This window comes from Podarcis liolepis, assembly GCF_965112155.1.
Source record: "Podarcis liolepis genome assembly, chromosome: 10".
Lineage (NCBI taxonomy): Eukaryota > Metazoa > Chordata > Lepidosauria > Squamata > Lacertidae > Podarcis > Podarcis liolepis.
In genome coordinates, this window is record NC_139562.1 from 19,024,215 (window position 1) to 19,042,518 (window position 18,304).

Sequence of the window (18,304 nt, forward strand, 5' to 3'; positions counted from 1 at the left end):
CATAAGAAGTAAGAAAGCTGCTGCATGGCAGGTTATTACTGAACATATAAAACCATATAAAAATAAATAACTTCTCAAAAGCAGCTTTGGCCTTTTTGTGTCTGAAGACCTGTCAACCCTGGGTTTTGGCTACTAGAAAACAATTCCTATTTGATACCAACTATCAGTTTACTGATCCTGATTGCTCACTGGAAGGACAGATCCTGAAGCTGAGGCTCCAATACTTTGGCCACCTCATGAGAAAAGAAGACTCCCTGAAAAAGACCCTGATGTTGGGAAAGATTGGGGGCACAAGGAAAAGGGGATGACAGAGGACAAGATGGTTGGACAGTGTTCTCGAAGCTACCAGCATGAGTTTGACGAAACTGCAGGAGGCAGTGGAAGACAGGAGTGCCTGGCGTGCTCTGGTCCATGGGGTCACGAAGAGTCGGACACAACTAAACGACTAAACAACAACAACCAGTCTACTGGTAATGTGTTATAAATTGGCAACCTTCCACTTTCTACTTCATGATTTTCATTCACTCCAGTCCTTACAGTAATTGGAACTTTTGGCAAAATCTAGAGCTTGCTTGTGGATTGATTAAACTATACACATTCAGCAGCATATTGGACACCCCCCACACCCCCCACATACATTTGGTTTCCTTGGCAAAGAATATGTATCACTTATTAATACTATCTGTTGGTCATGCGGTCTAGTAAAAAAAAAGAAGTGTCCTGCTACAATGTTATTGCATTTCAAACTAAAAAAATGTTCAGTGAATGTATACATGGATTATTCTTTTAAATGATTTAACATGAGCATTTGTTAATACTGTCAGATGGTGTTTTGGGTTAGATTCCTTTCTTCCGCTCTAACTTCCTTCTAACTTTTAGGGTACAAATATCCATATGACAGAAAAACAGGAAACCTTAATTCTCAGAGCACCAATTTTTAAGATAATTTCATGCTTATTATAGGTGCCAGTTTTACTGACACTGAAGCGATACATTCAGGTCATTAACAAAACTAGGCTAATAGAAGCAAAAACATTTGCAGTCTTACCATCGTATTCTGTAATGTTTTCACTGTGCATACAACTAAAGTTAGAGAAATGAAATTCAGTACACAGGCTGCACATTGAACAAGCACATTTACAGAAGTTTCACTGTACTGCATTTTGCAGGTGTCCTATACAGCTATCTTACTACCTTTATTGTAACATTTTGGTCTCACTGGGGAAATGGGAAAGACAAGAGGAGAGAAGCCTTTGAACCAAGATTTTAAGCAGTACCTGAAAGTTGAGGAGGATGGAACACTGCAAGCACGGGAAATTGGGAAGGTTCAGACAGGTGCTTCTAACCTGCTTTATCTACTACTGGTCCAAGCAGCTGTTTTAGAAGAGGACATCTTTGCTGGCCTGCCATTGGCTGAGAAGAGTGGCGGAGAGCTCAGAGGTTGGCAATTGGGTCTGAAAGGTTTTTGTGCACAGGACTGGTCTGTGGATTGCCAGTTCCTCACTCCTGAAGTAAAGCATTGCCTAAAGACTGCCCTGCCTTCTCTCCAAAGCAATCCAGAAAAGGATGCTAAATTGTAATCCAGTAGAACAGTCTATTGTAATATTACCGAGTGTTATGTCAGTCAAATATTTATAAGGGCAATGCACTGAGTACTGAGAGTCAAATTAATCCCACATGAAGCAAGCATTATGGTATTTTGAGACAGGGTATAAAGCAAAATTTATAGAAGCACTCTAATGTTTATACTTTTAACAACTCTTCTGTAACAAATGCAAAATAGAAGAGTTATTGAGGAAGCCATATCACTCAACAATTTTGTTAATACAGCGCACAAGGTTAACACCAATTTTATTGTGCATGGTTAAGAAAATACTCACTAATAAAAGGCTTTCTGATGAAGCTTGAAATATTCATATAAATTATGCCATACTTTTTCATCTTCCTCTTAATATAAACATCTGCCACTAACTACTTAGTTCATTCTGATGAACATTAGGAACTAATGTGAAGTACTGTGTTATAATAACCAATACACTGGCGCCCTCTTATGGCTAACATATTTATTTATCCAAATAGAAGCAATAAAACTACGTGTTCATACAAAACAGCTCCATATGCTTACACTCAAAAACCTTCCAGACTATGTTAATTGTGATTGAACAAAAGGAGTTGCATAGTTCAACATTTTAAGAAGTTATCACACCTTTAAATATATGCATTTCAGAAGGTGTGGTCTATAGAACAGGACTGCCATTTTCAGAAAGTATGGTCTGCAGAACATACATTTAGGCTGTAAGCATAACAAATATATACAAATGCACCAATACGAGCAGATAACAATAATGTAATCAAACTAAAAGCCACTGGAATGCTAGCTTTTCTCTTCTGTTTGTAACTATAACTTTCTAACAGGATTTGAAAACAGACTCTGAAGCTGCTTAGCAAACCCTTGTCAACTGGGGACTCACTTAGTTGGTCTTTAAGGTGCTACTGGAAGGAATTTTTTTATTTTGACTATGGCAGACCAACATGGCTACCTATCTGTAACTGGGGACTCAGTTAATCAAGTCTGATAACAGGACATATTTTAGTTAAAGAACAGGAAATGGGCACATTGGGAGAGTGGCAGCTAACTGAGTTTTTCCAAGGAGCTGTAACAGAACCAGGATTTTGGTTTTTTTTTACAGTAATCTTATAACTTATTGTCAGGGAACTGCCATCGGAGGGACAGGTGGTGGAAGGGCTCACGGAGGCTGGGAGAGACCCAGCAGCTGAAGCAGGAACCAGCAGGGGGAGAGGTGGGTCTCTGAGGGAAAGCGAGCAAGAGGGAGGGCTCAGGGACACGTCCAGCGAGAACAGTGGGGAGGTTTCTGGACCTCCCATAGGGAGACCCACTCCTCGCCGGAAACTGTCACGCCGCGAGTCCAGAAGACGTGTTTCCGTTAAGGAGCTTTTATGTTGGAAGCGATTCCGAAAGCAACCACTGTCGGAATCTGCCAGTGACTAGAGGAGCCATGTCTGAGGGGCTCCGTCACAGACAGAGGTTTGTGGACTTGAACAAACTCTGAGGGACTACGATTTTACGCACAAGCAGCTCATCATCCCTTCACACTTATGCTGGGGTTATATTCTGGGGATCATGCCTAAAGTCAAAACTGTGTATAGTCAAAACACATTGGGTGCAAATGTGGGTGGGATTGCCAAAGTCTCTCTCTCCCCCCCCCCCCGGATTCCTGCCCGCTTTCCATTTAAAAAAATTCTAAGCATGTAAAGCTGAATGTGCACAAGTTAAATGTGCATAAATTGTGGGCTTATGTATTCACAAATGACCTAGTCAGGACTTCACAAGTTTGTGGATGACACCACAGTATTCAAAATGGCGAAATCTTTGATAATTGTGAAAGGTTAGAAAGGAAAAATTGGGACCTGTCGAGAAGGGATAAAGACATTGTTAGGTTGGAGTCTCCCCGAGATCTACTCCTCAGCGATAAAGGAAGGAAATTAAGAACAAGATCAGCAGAAGACAAAGTAAAGTGCAGGTATAAATATGAAGAAGATCTGCAGAAGGGACATGGAAAAGAGTTAAGAGCCTCGGATAGAAGATCACCAGGTTGATGGACTAAATGGTATGGATAGAAAGGACTGACAGAACCCGAGACCAGGAAGAAGAGACGGTGGATGAAGATTGGAAGAAAGTTTAAAAATTCATTTAGAGAAATATTGTAAAATTAATGAGTGTTAGAAAAAATGTTGGAATGAAACTATTTGGCTTTAGTAGAAATGCTATAAGGAGTTATGTACAAAGAAGTTTTAAGTTTTAGGGCTTTTTATGGTAAGATAAGGTTAAAATAAATTAAGACAATTTAATGACAGAACATAGTGAAAGATGGAAAGGATTTGCTGAGATAATTAATAACTAGAATACAAAAAAGGGAGGTGTGAGGAGGTCGATGAAACAAGATAACGAAAGATAAAGATTTGGGAATATTGGATTTGTTTTTAATTTTTTGTTTGCTTTTGTTTTTGGTTTTGATGTATTGTGTGTTTTGTTCTCTTCTTTCTTTTTATTGACTTGTATTGTTTAACTTCTTTTTTCTTTTCTTTTCTTTTTTTCTCTGTAATTTTAAATTCTCAATAAATATCATTTAAAAAAAAAGAAAGGAAAAATTGGGAGTAAATATCCCTTCCTTTGAGCCCCTTTCATTTTGGGAGGTCCAGCTAACCTTTTATTTGCTGCCCAATTTTAGCCTCGCCGATTCAGACAATTATGAACTAATTGGGGTTTCTCAGTTCAGCATCAATAATCAATATTTGAGAATTGTAATAGCAGCAATTTGTAAAGTTTATTATGCTATTAACCTCATATATGTCCTTTTCTGCAATGCTTAAGTTCTGTTAAATAAAAGAAGTATATTTGCTAAGTGCCTGAAGATATCCTTGAACATTAAGTTTTCTATGCGCTTATAAGAAGGGGAATTAACTTACCTCTTTAATGCACCAGTTGTTACAGTGGAAATTAAGGTGAAAAACTTAACTGTCACACTCTGATTTCTGATACATAGAAATCAGGCTTAGACTTCTCTAAACAGAGCAAAGTTGTCATACCATGTTCAAGAGCTCCATAGCATTGCATTTCTGTATTTTATCCCTGAATTCAAAAGCCCCCCTTATAGTTAACAAACAGCAATAATTCAAGATTGTGCCCTTCACCTCTGTTTGCAGGATGGCAGCTCTCTGCTCTTTAGCTGTGAGGGACTCCTTGAGAACATCAATGTGTTGCTTGCTATCGGAAAATTGGTTTGTGAGGGTTTCCAATTTTGTCTGTAAGGCCAACAGCTCTGTGTCTTTGCGTGACAGTTCCTGTTTCACCTGACCAATCTAAAGAAGGAACCAAAGAGAAAAATACAGGTTATCAAACTGTACATTAATCTGTCAAAGTAAATAGAACTATTTACGGAAATATTTCCAGCTATCACAAAGGCATGGCACCAAGCTGGCTCAGGAAATCAGAAAGGACAGTAAACTTCACTGAGCGCATGCGCCTGTGCAAGTACAGTCTTAAAATAATGTTGTAAAATGAAAATAGAACTGGACTGTAGCCAATATGCATATTATTCCACTACTACATTCAACTTCAGGCAGAGGCCCAACAATTGCTGATGAACCAAGAACTGAAAGAACAAATAATAGGCCAAATAGTAAGCCAATCAGTTATTGCCTAAGCTTTTTAAAGCACTTGGTAGTGAATTGCAGAAGCAAAAAACATTGATTTTAAAAAGGAGCTGTTCTGCTTTGTTGAAGAGTGCCAATATCATTTTGTTTCTGGCCTACATTCCTACTACTTAATACCTGTGTTTCTCTGTGTTGCAATTATGTATGATTGAGGAAAATATTTTAGCAAAGATGTGAAAAAAATATGCATCTGAAAATTGAGGGAACTTCAATGTATTTCCCAGGTAGTACTTTAAACATTAACTAGTAACTATATTGACATCACTCTTGAGTACTCTCAAGGCTTTCAGCAAATTATAAATCCTTTGTTCCAATAGTAATGCCCAGCCTCCCTTCCTCCCCTATTTTGTCTTATAAACATTATTTATATTAATTATAGGTTTGGTTTGCACATAACTTTAAACCACGAAGAATCTATGATTTAGTTATGATTTATTTGATCATCCATACTCTGCCCAGCAGCTTAACTATTAATTAATTAATCATGTTTACATACGTCTCAAGGCAATTGACAGACACATCATAAAAACCTAATGATAATTTTTCAAACAGTACAAAAACAACTGAAGATTTGTACCGTTTTTAAAACAACACTTCAAACAGAGATTGTTTCAACAGACTTTTCTAGAGGGATGAACCAAACATGTATTTGTTTCCAGAAAGCACAGATAGTTAGTGCCTATCATGTCTCAACGGAAACAGAGATGGTCATTTAGTTCTGTGGAACTATGGTTTGCTTACCACCAACTAATTATGTTCTGAAGCCATGGTTTGTTGTCAGCTCATGAAGCTTGGCTTGTTTTAACCATTGGTGTGGCATGTGAACCCAGTACCCTTCTTAACCATGGTTTGTTTGGCCACCTCAGACACTCACCAAGCTCCAAAGGCATGAGACAAGAGCAATTAGCAAACAAACCAAACTTTGCAAACCAAGCTATGATTTGTTGAACAAACTATGACTTAGTGTTAAGTAAAATCCAGGTCATTGTCTGTATTAGATTATGAACCTGCAGGCAAAGCTTGTATTCTTTTAACTTAGGTACAAGGGCCTAAGATTGTAGTAAACAGTGTCGCTCAGATGACTGTGAGACTTCCATGAATAAAACATGAAGGGAAGCAATTTCCAACAGTTTCCTCGTCCCCTATGGGACCCTACAGCATAGATTTAGAGGGACATTGGGGGCTGTGTACTTTTGCCAAAAATGGATTGGGTCCCCTCCCTGTTCTCTTACATTATTTTTCATTAACTGCAAAATATTTTCATACACTGGTGCACCATGGTAGCCCATTAAAAAAAAGATGTATGCATTTATACAATCTTCAAATCAGATTTATTTAAATAGAGAAACAATCTCCTGTAATCAGGGTAAGATCACAGCTCAGTTTTGATGTAGAAAAATATTTTCTCTGTTGAGTCTATCATAGAGATATTATTTCATTTCATCCTAGAAATTGAAGCCAAATACATCAACAAGTCAAAAAACTTGCAATCCAGACATGTTTTAAGATTAAATGTGCAGCACATACTTCAAGGCAGGACAGGAAATGAGGACCTAACAAGGTCTGCATTTCTGCTCCTAATCTCACACAATGTTTATGAAAATACACAGCCTGACAAAATGTAGTGTGGAATACAATCAAAGTCATAACATTTTACTGTGCATTTTCAAGAGCTCAGTACATGCATCTCAGACGCATCTGAAGCACTTTGAAAGAATCTAAAAATATAGCATGACACCTTAGCCCAAGTCATGAAAATTGGTAGATTATAGATTGTGATGTTACTTATATCAACCATAAGTAAGCTAAAGACAGATGCAGATTTATAGTTAGTTATAGTGCTTTTCACAGCCGCAGAGTGCAAGGTAAGCAAAGTAAGCTACCCGGAAAGCCAGCAGAGCCCAAGGAAGCGGCACTGCACACAGAGAAGTCAATCTTACGGCAGAGACCTCAGTCTGGAGAGAAGTCACTCTCTTTTTCAGCTCCTCTCCTTGGGCCTCTTTGGCATTTAACTCTTCCTTCAGTTGCTCTACCTGCCACGACATTATAATTCTCTTACTTTTATATGAGAATGTTTTCCTGTCAAATGTCCACAGTCTGCATGGAGGAAAATCGTAGCAAAAAAAACAGCCAGCAGATTCAACACTTGCCAAACCCTCCACCCTGGCAAAAAGGCAGGATCTCTAAAATAAAACACTTCTTCCTAAGCTGCATGCAGGAAATATTGCACATATAACAACAAAGATGGCGTGTCATTATCTAGAACATACCACCGGTTCTTTGGTAATGAGACAAACTCTTGTAATTGAGAACAATTTGAGAATAAAATTACTGGCTTTAAGAGCCAAGTATCAAACACTGCTGAAAATAAAATACATAAATTTGAAAGAAGACTATGCAGAATGTTTTTAATTTGATTATTATGCAGTAGATCAATAACTGGATCTCCTTTAAAAATAATAATCAGGCCTTTTGAGGTCTACTGCCCTTTTGTGTTGCATTTAATTGTGATTAATTTTGCCAAGAACAGACTGGATAGTGCTTCTACATCAGTTTATGAAATAAAAATTACTGTTTGAAGAACAATACTCAAATTATGAAAAAGAGTTAACTGTATTTCATTATCATGAGGGAACTCCATTTCAACAATTTGACTGTGTGTATATACACTAGTATATACACAAGTAGAACACAGGTGGCGCTGTGGTCTAAACCACAGAGCCTGGGGCTTGCCGATCAGAAAGTCGGTGGTTCGAATCCCCACAACAGGGTGAGCTCCCGTTGCTCGGTCTCTGCTCCTGCTAACTTAGCTGTTCGAAAGCACATCAAAGTGCAAGTAGATAAATAGGTGGGAAGGTAAACGGCGTTTCCGTGTGCTGCTCTGGTTTGCCAGAAGCGGCTTAGTCATGCTGGCCACATGACCCGGAAACTGTACGCCGGCTCCCTCTGCCATAAAGCGAGATGAGCACCACAACCCCAGAGTCGTCCGCGACTGGACCTAACAGTCAGGGGTCCCTTTACCTTTACCTACATACACCAGTAGAGAGGGTGGAATGCAAGTGCCTCATCTGCTTTGTGATTAGTTGGTTTAATTAGTTTCTTAGAGGAGTATATAATTTACTAACAGATAGTGTTCACTCATTACCTTGTTTTTCATGAATTTGGAATGGCTACGATAGACCTCCATTTGTTTCATTTCCTCCTCTCGTTCCTCTGTACTGAGGGCTCCATTTGACTTCAGCATCTGGATCTCTTCTTCCAAATCTCGGAGTCCACGCTCCATGGAAGAGATTTTAGAATCCTTCAGACACAGTGAAAAATAGGCAAATTAGTCTTTTTCATAAATTGTGAAAGCACCCTAATATGGCAAAACAAAAAACAGGCCCTCCTACAGGAACACTGTCAGTCAGTGAAGAAAGACAAGATGGGAGAATCTTCCATGTGTTGAAACTTGAAGCCCCAACACCTTGAAAATATTCCAGCAGTAGTAGGAAGAGCAAAGAGCATTTTCCGTAATCTGGCTGGATGAAAAGGTGTTGCAGCTTTGCTCTCAAGCGAGATGGAAAGGACAGGGGTCCTCAACACATTCTGCTCATCAACTTCTTTGTAAAAATCCTATCTCCTGTGTAGTCAATGAATGTCTGTGGTTTAATATACCACAGTGTGCTGCTTATGGTTAAATTTAAAACCCCGAATAGCAAAAGAACAAGAAATATTATGCCCTTTGCTCTGAATAGGCATCTCCTCTTTCATGTAACTGTAGAATTCTTACCTTCATCTCTATAACAGTCTGCAAAGCTTTAGTCTTGGCGGAATCGGGTGCATTTTCAAAACGACGATGCATTTCCTGTACAGAAAGAAACACAAGAAGGCTAAGCACAACAGACTTTACTCAAAAGAGTATGAGCAACATTATCCAACTATTTTGGATGACCTTTCACATCAAACAACAGACATCTACAGTCCACTGAAATAAATCTACACACAAGTGAAATGGTTATTAATCATCTGCCTTTCCAACAACTAACACTCAACAGCAGGCAGCTGAAGCAACTTAAAAACCCCAATACCTTTCAGTTAGATGATTCCTTATATGGTCTTTTCAAACTTTATCTTCTGGTGGGAGGATAAAAATACTTTTTAAAAAGAGGATTAATAAATAACAGCAACAATCTGGTATGTACTTAACAAGCTGATAAAGCATCTGTGCCAATAATACTCCTACACGCCCAGAGTAGCAACCACCTAGTTACTGATGACGACAGCTTTCTCCAGAGACACAGCAAGGGATGAGAGAACGTTCACTAGGTTGTTCATCAAAACAGCCAACATGCAATGGGTGTAAAAGTGAGCACCTATATTTCTGTAAGTATCGCAGAATAAGCACTTCTAGCATAAAAAAGCTGAATGCAGGGCTGCATGGTGCCAGAGAATCAATTCTTCTTTGTATTTTACAGAGTACAAGCCAACTATACTGTATTTCCTTCAGTTTTTTGTAATTAGCTTCCACACATAATACACAGGAGTTAAGGAAGCAAGGGATTAAGACAGTGCAAGGTGTCAGAAATTCTGGCAACTAGGCCCACACACCTTATTGTCGGCACCATTGCCAGAGATGGCTACGGAGCAGCACACCAGCTACTAGCTCTATAGGGGCCATGTGACATTTATTAGCAAGGGCAGGAATGTGGCCTGCTTGCCTGCAATCCTGCAGCAGTTGGGTCAAACTGAGCAGCATAGCAAAGCCCCCCCCCCCATTTGCTACCTGCAATGACTAAAAGGAGTCTCCAAACAGAAGCAGAACACAAAGGTGTCATCAGCAGCAAAAGACATCACCTATGATCGCTCATGACACCAACCTGGCAACAGAAGGAATCAGGAAGCACACTTCTGTCTGTTCTGCTACGTTCCTTTATTTTGGCTTTCATTTTTATCGTTAGATTTTGTAACTGTGAGATAACACTAGTGTTTCCAGTATGAAAACATTTTATTAGAAAATCTAGAGTGTGGTTGATCCTAGCATGTCTTGAAGTTATCACCAGCTGATTTGTGTTGACTTTTAAGCCCTATCAGCAGTCTGACATATCCTTAAAGAAATGAATGAGATGCTAAAACTACTGAAAGCCTAGACTAGATGGGGTCAATTCTCTCCCCAGCAACTTCTCAAAATAGGATGTGGAAAATAACTCAGCATTTTGTCAGTACCATAAATTTCACTTTGTGTATGTATGGCTACAACATTTCAAGAGCACTGGAGTAAGTTTTTATACTGCTTTTATACTGCTTCTGTTCATTCCTGCATGTTAAACCCCCTCCCCCAACTTTACATAACACTACAGGGGTTCATTGTACTCCAGAAGTAAATTTTACCTTAGTGGCTTTATCTTGATATAGGAAGTAACACTTTCATAGTGCAATCTTGCAACACTGATTTCTTATTTACAGTGTTCTTTTGGGGGGAAATGCTTACTAGATGAGGTACATTGGACCCCTTCCATTATTTACCACAAGCATTTCATGTCGACATTTTTTCATTTGTTTGCTTTCCCTTCTATTTTCTCCTCCAGGGCTTGCTGATAGCCAAATAAGGTTTGCCTAATTGGTGGGATGTATATTTTCCCCAATCACAGTTCTGTTTGCCCCTAACAAAACAACCAGATAGCCAGCTGTACACAGCTAGAGACTCAAGAGTTGCTCAGCACACACTGGTTATTCAGCTAGACACAAAGAAATGGACAGATGTCCTATCTGCTACAGAAATGATAACAAATCATGGCAGCAATGCCATCATTGAAAGCTTTTAGTAGTTACCCTGTTTCCCCCAAAATAAGACAGTGTCTTATATTAATTTTTGCTCCCAAAGATGCGCTAGGTCTTATTTTCAGGGGATGCCTTATTTTTCCATGAAGAAGAATACGGTACACATTTATTGTCTAATTGTGAGTCAGCCAGACTCCGTCAGGGCAAAGCGAGCAGCAGGCGGCAGCTTGTCCTGGTGGTGGCGCGGGCTCTCTGATTTAAAGAGACCTCGCACTGCCTGAACAGCTCCAGCTGTGCTGCGGCCAATCAGTGAGCTGCGTAGCAGCGCCCGCTGCTACGGTCCAGAGGAGTCAGACGCCTTACAGTACCTTCAGGGGCCTTATATTCCAGGGAGGCCCTATGCTCAGGGGAGGCCTTATTATCGGGGAGGTCTTATTTGGGGGGGTGCCTTATATTACAGCGAGAGGCAAAACTGGAAGTAGGCCTTATTTTTGGGGAATGTCTTACTTTTGGGGAAAGATGGTAGCTGTAGAATATATGTGTCCTCAGCATTATATTGTAGAATGATGGAATTCTGAAAGTGCTTTTCTTTTACTTTTCAAGTGGTCAACTGTCATTTGAAAAATGTCTATCTATACATAAATGTAATTTATGTTTTTAAATGTGGAGTCTGATTAATCCAAATGTTTTCATTAAAAAGATTAAAGTAAAATTAAGTTTTTGCTTCAGTGTTAAAATATATTTTTGGAATGCAATAGTAATAAAATTTGCTTTATGCTAAACTGGAGTTATTCTGAAATCAGTTATATCTTTACTTCCAGCTCAGAGGTCAATTAGACCAGTGTTTCCCTACCTTGGGTCCCCAGCTGTTTTGGGACTACAACTCCCATCATCCCTAGCTAGCAAGATCCTAAACTTTGCCAAACCCCTTTTTGGTCCAGTCTTGATGTAAGAAGATGAACAAAGCCATTACATTCAGAAGAGAACAATTATAATATCAATTATTTAATTTCTATACCACTTAATATATTAAAAATATCTCTGTGGTGTACACAAAACTGGAGCAACAACAGGAAGTTAAACAAAATATTACAAAATGCACAGTTACATATAAAAATGTTACATTGATACGAAGTTACTAATGTAGATATAAATCAATATTCGTTCATTTTCCTTCTGGCACACCCTCCCTCTCAGCCTCAGGGAGGGTCCAACAAACTCAGGGGGTTTCCCAGAGGGTCCAAAGGATGGGAAAAGGACCCCCCTCCACTCACAGCTCTTTCTTCATCCTCTGTCCTCTCCTCCTCCAGCTGAGGCATTTCAATTCCAAGTATTACAGTATTTCAGTTTAGCAATTTGCAGGTAGCTTGAAGAAACTACGGTAAACAGCAGCTTCTTTTAAGGGAGAGAGGAATGTGATGAAACACCCAATCCACAGCAATTTAATGATGCCCCTTATTTCAGAAAGCCCTATCTCCTTTTTAAATTCTTGGAACAAGCAGTGAAGTTCCATGATGTCCCTTCTTTCTTACGTGGCAATCTAACAATGGTTATCAATATAAAATTTCTACAGATTTCAAATACCGTATTTTCGCTCCATAAGACGCACCTGACCATAAGACACACCTAGTTTTTAGAGGAAAACAAGAAAAAATATATTCTGAACGAAATAGTGGATGTATGATTTTTGTTGTTCATGCTGTGGCCACACACATGCTTTGTGATCTGATGGTGAATTTGGGGTGACCCAATGCAAAAATCCTGAGGATCCATGTGCTTTTACATCCCCCTTCTCAGGCAGCCTCCTTTATCTCTAGAGTCCCTTATCTCCTTCCCCAATCGCTTGCCGATCAGCTGCTCAGCAGCTTCCTTTCAACAGCCCCTTCCCTCTTATTTGCCTTCGTGTCTTTTCCTTAGCTGGAACAGTTTTTTTGCTCCTCCTTTTCTTCTAATTTCTTTCCTCATTGCTTGTTTTCCTGTCTCCTCTCCTTGCAAGTTCGCTGTCTTTACCTCCCCCCTCCCAGGCAGCCTCCTTTATCGCTAGAGTCCCTTATCTCTCTCTGATCGCTTGCCAATCAGCTGCTCAGCGGCTTTGTTTCAACACCCCCTTCCCTCTTTCTTAAAAAAAAAAAGCAGCACAATCTGCTTTTTGCTCCTGGGCAGTCCGGCTCCACGAATCATGCATTTGCTCCATAAGATGCACAGACATTTCCCCTTACTTTTTAGGAGGAAAAAAGTGTGTCTTATGGAGTGAAAAATATGGTACATATAAACAAATACTGAGATTTCCTTATCCCATTTCAGTAAGCTTGGGTGAATGTGAGCAAATAGGAGTTCATGATTTGTACTGTATTTATTAATCAGAGTAAAGGAAGCAGCAATAATGTTGAACTTGAAGAAGAATAAAAAATGGAAGGCTTTGGCATCTACCATATAATTAATAGGCTCTGTTTTCAGGCTGCAAAATTCCATGTGTGAGGAACTTCTAGCTAACCCAAAGGTTTCTATGTGCACTGTATAACAAGAAAATCTAGATTAAAATCCTGTAATTTGATAACAGACTTCACATTGAAGGAGCTAAGCCATAATTAAAAGTATAATTAATTGTCCTGAGAAGAACAGCTTCTAAAAGAATTTCAAGCAACAAAGAAGAGCCAGTAAAATTAAATAGATCCTTATTATAAAAGTAATCATTAAAATATTTGGAGGGCATTTCTAATCATATTCTACAGGATAGTTTCCCACTAAACCTGCATTTGCCTTAAGCAAGGTCAAACATTATTCCTCTATAACAACAGCAACAAGGTGGGAGGCTGTAGGCAATACACCACCATCTTCTGGACACTGAATACGTTTGCAGGAAAGACAAACCTGATGCTCTTTGGACTTAATGCTGATTGTACCAAAGTATCTCCCCCTCACCCCCCCAAAAAAGAAGAGTTAACTGGAAGAGAAAATGTACTAAAATAAGTTCAATATTTATTTGGAGCTTCCAAAATTGTTAGTAATGTGGTGTCATTAATATACTGATAATTGTTTTCTGCAGATTCAATTAATGCCCGTGCTGCCCTTGAAAAGTGTTCAGAACTTCTGTCATGGAAGCTCAGCTGCTGAGACACACAAGGCAACAAGGAAACATCCGCTTGGTTTTGTGACAGTTGTTCTGACCACCTGTTTGCTGGGTCTAATTCAAGGTGCTGGCATTCTGCTAATATGAAGTGCCCTTCTTCATATATTGTCCCTACAACTCACCCTTCAATACCTGCCCCAAAGGCCCTACTTGAAATTTATTTCATCAAGCTACCTAAAATTTGCACGCATGCAGCGGAGCTCTGAGCATCATAGGACACAACAACAGGACATCCTAACAAATGTTAGGATGAAAAAAACTTTCTATTGTGCTCAATTTTCAGTTGAATTTGAAAGTGTGAAGACTAGTGTATCAACCTAGCCCTTTATTCCTTCATCAGACCACACACATCGCTTTCTACCTTACTTTCTGGCAGTGACTGTCTAGCCGATATTATGCTTCTTTGTTTAGCAGGAGTGCTTATTGCCCAAAGTTATTCAGCTACATTTAGCTATTACTTTATGAATTATTTACGTCAAAAAATTATAAAGAATACAATACTATAAAGTGCAATACTTCTTCACTTTAAATAGTGTGTTTTGGACTATGCAACCAAGGCAGCAAATGATTTCTTCAAATAACCTTCATAGCAAAGTGGCTGTTTCCATGGAAATGGCAGAGCAACCATCCATTACTGCTGCCAAGATTTCCCCTTATTCTTCTATACACAGGTAGATGCTCATTTACAGCTTTCTAATGAAACCACACACAAACACACAGGACTAATATATAGCAGCATCCTCAGATGGTTACACAAGTAGTATTTACACGCACAGAGAGAATAAATACAGCTTGCCATTCTGCAAGCACAAGTTCCTGGCTGTCACTGGTGATTCTCCCTCCCCCATCAGAGGGTTGTAAGGTACATGAAAGGCCAGGTTCCAACCATGTATGTCTGATCTCAATTTAAGACTTATGCTCTTGGGTGCTACTACAAATCTACTCTCCTGAAGTCCAGGTCTAGAAGTGTATGGATCTCCAAAGACCAACATTTCAAATGTTAGCTTTCTAGCTGTTGTGGAAGGAGCTTTACTATTTTTATATTATTGCCAGAAACACCCAAGTCGTTTGCACACATACATCCACACACGAAGAATATACTGGATCTTGTATTGAGTACACTTTGGTCCAAATGGAATTATGTGTAGCTAGACTACAATTCCTATCATTCCCAACCACTGGCCATATTGACTGGGGCTGATGGGAAATGGGAATCCAAAAACTTCTGTAGGGTCACAGCTCAGCCACCCCTAACATACACAGAAAGCAAATATGCAATTAAGTAATTGTCAGTTTCTATACATTTTATACAGCACCATCAATTGTACTATATTCTTTAACAGAGGGGCATAAGGAACATCAAAAACCATTACAGTTTTTAATTACACAGTTTATGCCAAGGATGGAAAGTGAACTAGCAAGCCCTGCCATGGAGCAGTAAAGCATCTGGAGAGGTAGGATAGAAAATAGGGTGAAGAAAGGATTGTGAGTGGAGGGGGGCTCTTTTCCCATCCACTGGAACCCCAGGGACACTCAATAAATCTGCTGCACCTGGAATTGAGTGTAGAGAGTGCAGCTGAATGGGACATAGCCGGGAGCAGCCTGAGGAATTAGCATCCACCTTGGGACTGACCAGAAAAAGCAAGTCTAGAGTAAGAGACTAGGTGATGCCCGCTGTTTCCAGTAACTATTTTAGTTGTGAGACTTTTGTGGGTGAGCTGAGAGTTTGGACCCTCAGGTGAGAACCAGGAGGCTGAGAGGGAGGCTGTGTCAGAAGGAAACTGAACTGAAACTGATATATATATTAGTAACTTTGTATTAATGCAATATTTTTTATGTTACCGTGTATTTTCATAATACTTTAAATTGTCTGTTGTTCTTCCTTTTTTATCCTTTTTAATTAAATAGACCCTTCCCATCTCTCTTTCCCCGCAACCTTATCCTGCATACATCAACATCTCACATCAAATAGAACTAATCTGCAGAAAGGACTTTATGATCTGGAAACAGAGACTATATTTGTACTTTTGTAACCAAATAAAATGTTTAATAAAAATATTTTTCTAAAAAATAAAAATTAATGTAATAGAAATTAATTAAAATCAAAACTATTAAGAGCTAATTATTTCAAGAAAACACAGGTTGACAAGAGAGAAGTCTGAACTGCAAGTAATAAGGTTAGACAGTAGAACAGAATCTCTATGGGTGAATCCCAACTCACCTCCCTTAGCAAATTGTTCTCCTTTTCCTTCTGCTCCAGCAAGGTTTCCAAGTGGTGCACATGCATTTCTGCCTCGGCCAACCGTCTAGTCCGCTCATGATCCTCCTCTGTTGCTTTTGCTGACAGTCCCTTGCTCTGTAACATTTCCAACAACTTTTTGATGGACTCATCACGAGCATTTAAGGTCTGCTTTTGCGTCTCAATGCGCAGCTCCATTTCTTCCAAGGTTTTGCGGAGCAAGAAAAGTTCCTTGGCCTGGCGCTCATGTTCTGCATGAAGCCGCTGGAAGTTCTCCTCTGTAAGCTCTGTCACAAAGTGCTCACTGGATCGACTGCTGCTGTCTTGCTGAAAAAGCTGGTTCAGGTCCCTCTGGATCCTAAGCTCATCCTGAAGAGCTTGGATTGTCATCTGCATATGCTGGAAATAAGAAGACCAAATCCATGAATTCACTATGTTAAAAATGGAATTGTAAAGAAATGAACAACATGAGGGGCCCAACTCTTTTGCATAGCAAACATATTGCTTCCCCAAACATTGAAATATGATGAAAAGACAGGCTAATAAAACAAAGAAAAAAATAAGATTTAAACCCATGTTTTTGTATGAAAGCACCTTTCTAAATCTTCAGCAACCTGAGCAATGCATTGGGGAATATTACACTAATCTGCTCCGAGCTTGTGGAATAGAGAAGTCTTAACAGAAAGACATAACAAAAGAAAAGGGGCATTGGGAAGGAGAAGGTAAGACCACAGGGCCAACACACCAAAAAATAATTCTCCTTGTAGGCCTTTTTTTGCTCCAGAGCAGGAGAAATGGGCAAGCAAGATTGAACACTGCTGTTCAATCTGCCTGTGATACCTTCAGACAGCTGTATCCAACCATCCACTCTCCCTACTGGATTGCCTTGGAGCCTCATCACAGTACACAAATTGTCAGGGACTGGCTGAATGAAGAAGAGTGGTGGTAGGTACCACCTGGGGAACCCCGAAGTGAAACCCAGCTCAGAGCCAGAATATTGGTGGTAGAACACAGAGAAGTCAGAGGGAGAAGATTGTGGGGAGGTGTCAGATGCTGAAGGGGCAGCAGGGTTTAGTGAGCAAAGAGAGCGGGTAGCAGGGAGCAGTTCAGACTCAAAGGTTGAAACAGAAGAGGGGGTGGGTCAAGAGCTTGCTGAAGAATCATGGGAGTTTCCCTCTCCTACTGCGCCAAGCTCCCCTCCGATCTCCAAGAAAGCACAGGATAATGAGAACAGAACAGTGACTTGATGTGCATAGGCATGGTTTGAGACGGCTTGTGAAACATCTAGGGGTGGAGACTTAGAACTGTGCAGAGGGAGAGAAAATCCTCAGTCCTGGCAACTGCTCTATGGCGGCAAGAGCTGCTGGGAAGTGTTCTGAGTTGCATACTATTTCCTTGAATAAATACCTAACTTCACTGACAACTGCCTCTGTCTCTTCATTCTGACCTGCATCTGACTCCATCCTTGACATATATTGGGCTTTTAATTAAAAAAAAAAAGGAAGCAGGAGCCCTTGTGCAAGCCTTACACTGCAATCCTAACAATATCTACTCAGAAGAAAGTCCTAATGAATTTAATAAGGCTTAGGATTGCAGCCTTTCAAAGTAAATATCACCCTTGTGCAAGACCTCCATATTATTTTCTCAAAAAACAAAATGCATGAAAATGGACACGTTCCACCAAGCTTCACCCATTGGTATAGACAGAAAACAAGCAGCAGAACAGCAATGAATACTCATGACTGAAAAAATGGGCTTGTATGGAAGCCAACATGTCAAAAGCGTACCTGGAAAGCTGGTTAAGCAGGAGCAGCCATTTTTTTCCTTTTTTTAATAGCATTTGGGGTAGAAGAGGAAGGGTGACGCCTAAAGCATACTACAATGAAGTAGAAACACTAAAAAGTCTTCAGTTTCTTTTAAAAATATCTAGTTAATCTGCT

General features: G+C 39.7%; 1 protein-coding gene across 25 annotated transcripts in view; it reads right to left on the bottom strand.

Moving 5' to 3' along the window:
- The window catches only part of ERC1 (ELKS/RAB6-interacting/CAST family member 1), a 161,416-nt gene that overhangs the window by 124,186 nt on the left and 18,926 nt on the right, over nucleotides 1-18,304 (bottom strand). For 16 of the 25 annotated variants that reach the window (XR_014516241.1, XR_014516242.1, XM_083461757.1 and 13 more), the window contains exons 3-7: nucleotides 16,347-16,763; nucleotides 9,008-9,082; nucleotides 8,381-8,536; nucleotides 7,185-7,268; nucleotides 4,714-4,881 (exon numbers count right to left, since the gene is read on the bottom strand). Coding sequence is in view for 23 of the 25 variants with exons in the window: in XM_083461757.1 (XP_083317883.1) it covers nucleotides 4,714-4,881; nucleotides 7,185-7,268; nucleotides 8,381-8,536; nucleotides 9,008-9,082; nucleotides 16,347-16,763 (900 nt within the window). In the remaining 2 variants the exon portion in view is untranslated. The remainder of the gene's footprint in view (nucleotides 1-4,713; nucleotides 4,882-7,184; nucleotides 7,269-8,380; nucleotides 8,537-9,007; nucleotides 9,083-16,346; nucleotides 16,764-18,304) is intronic. The other 9 variants (XM_083461763.1, XM_083461760.1, XM_083461755.1 and 6 more) reach the window with 1 other exon arrangement.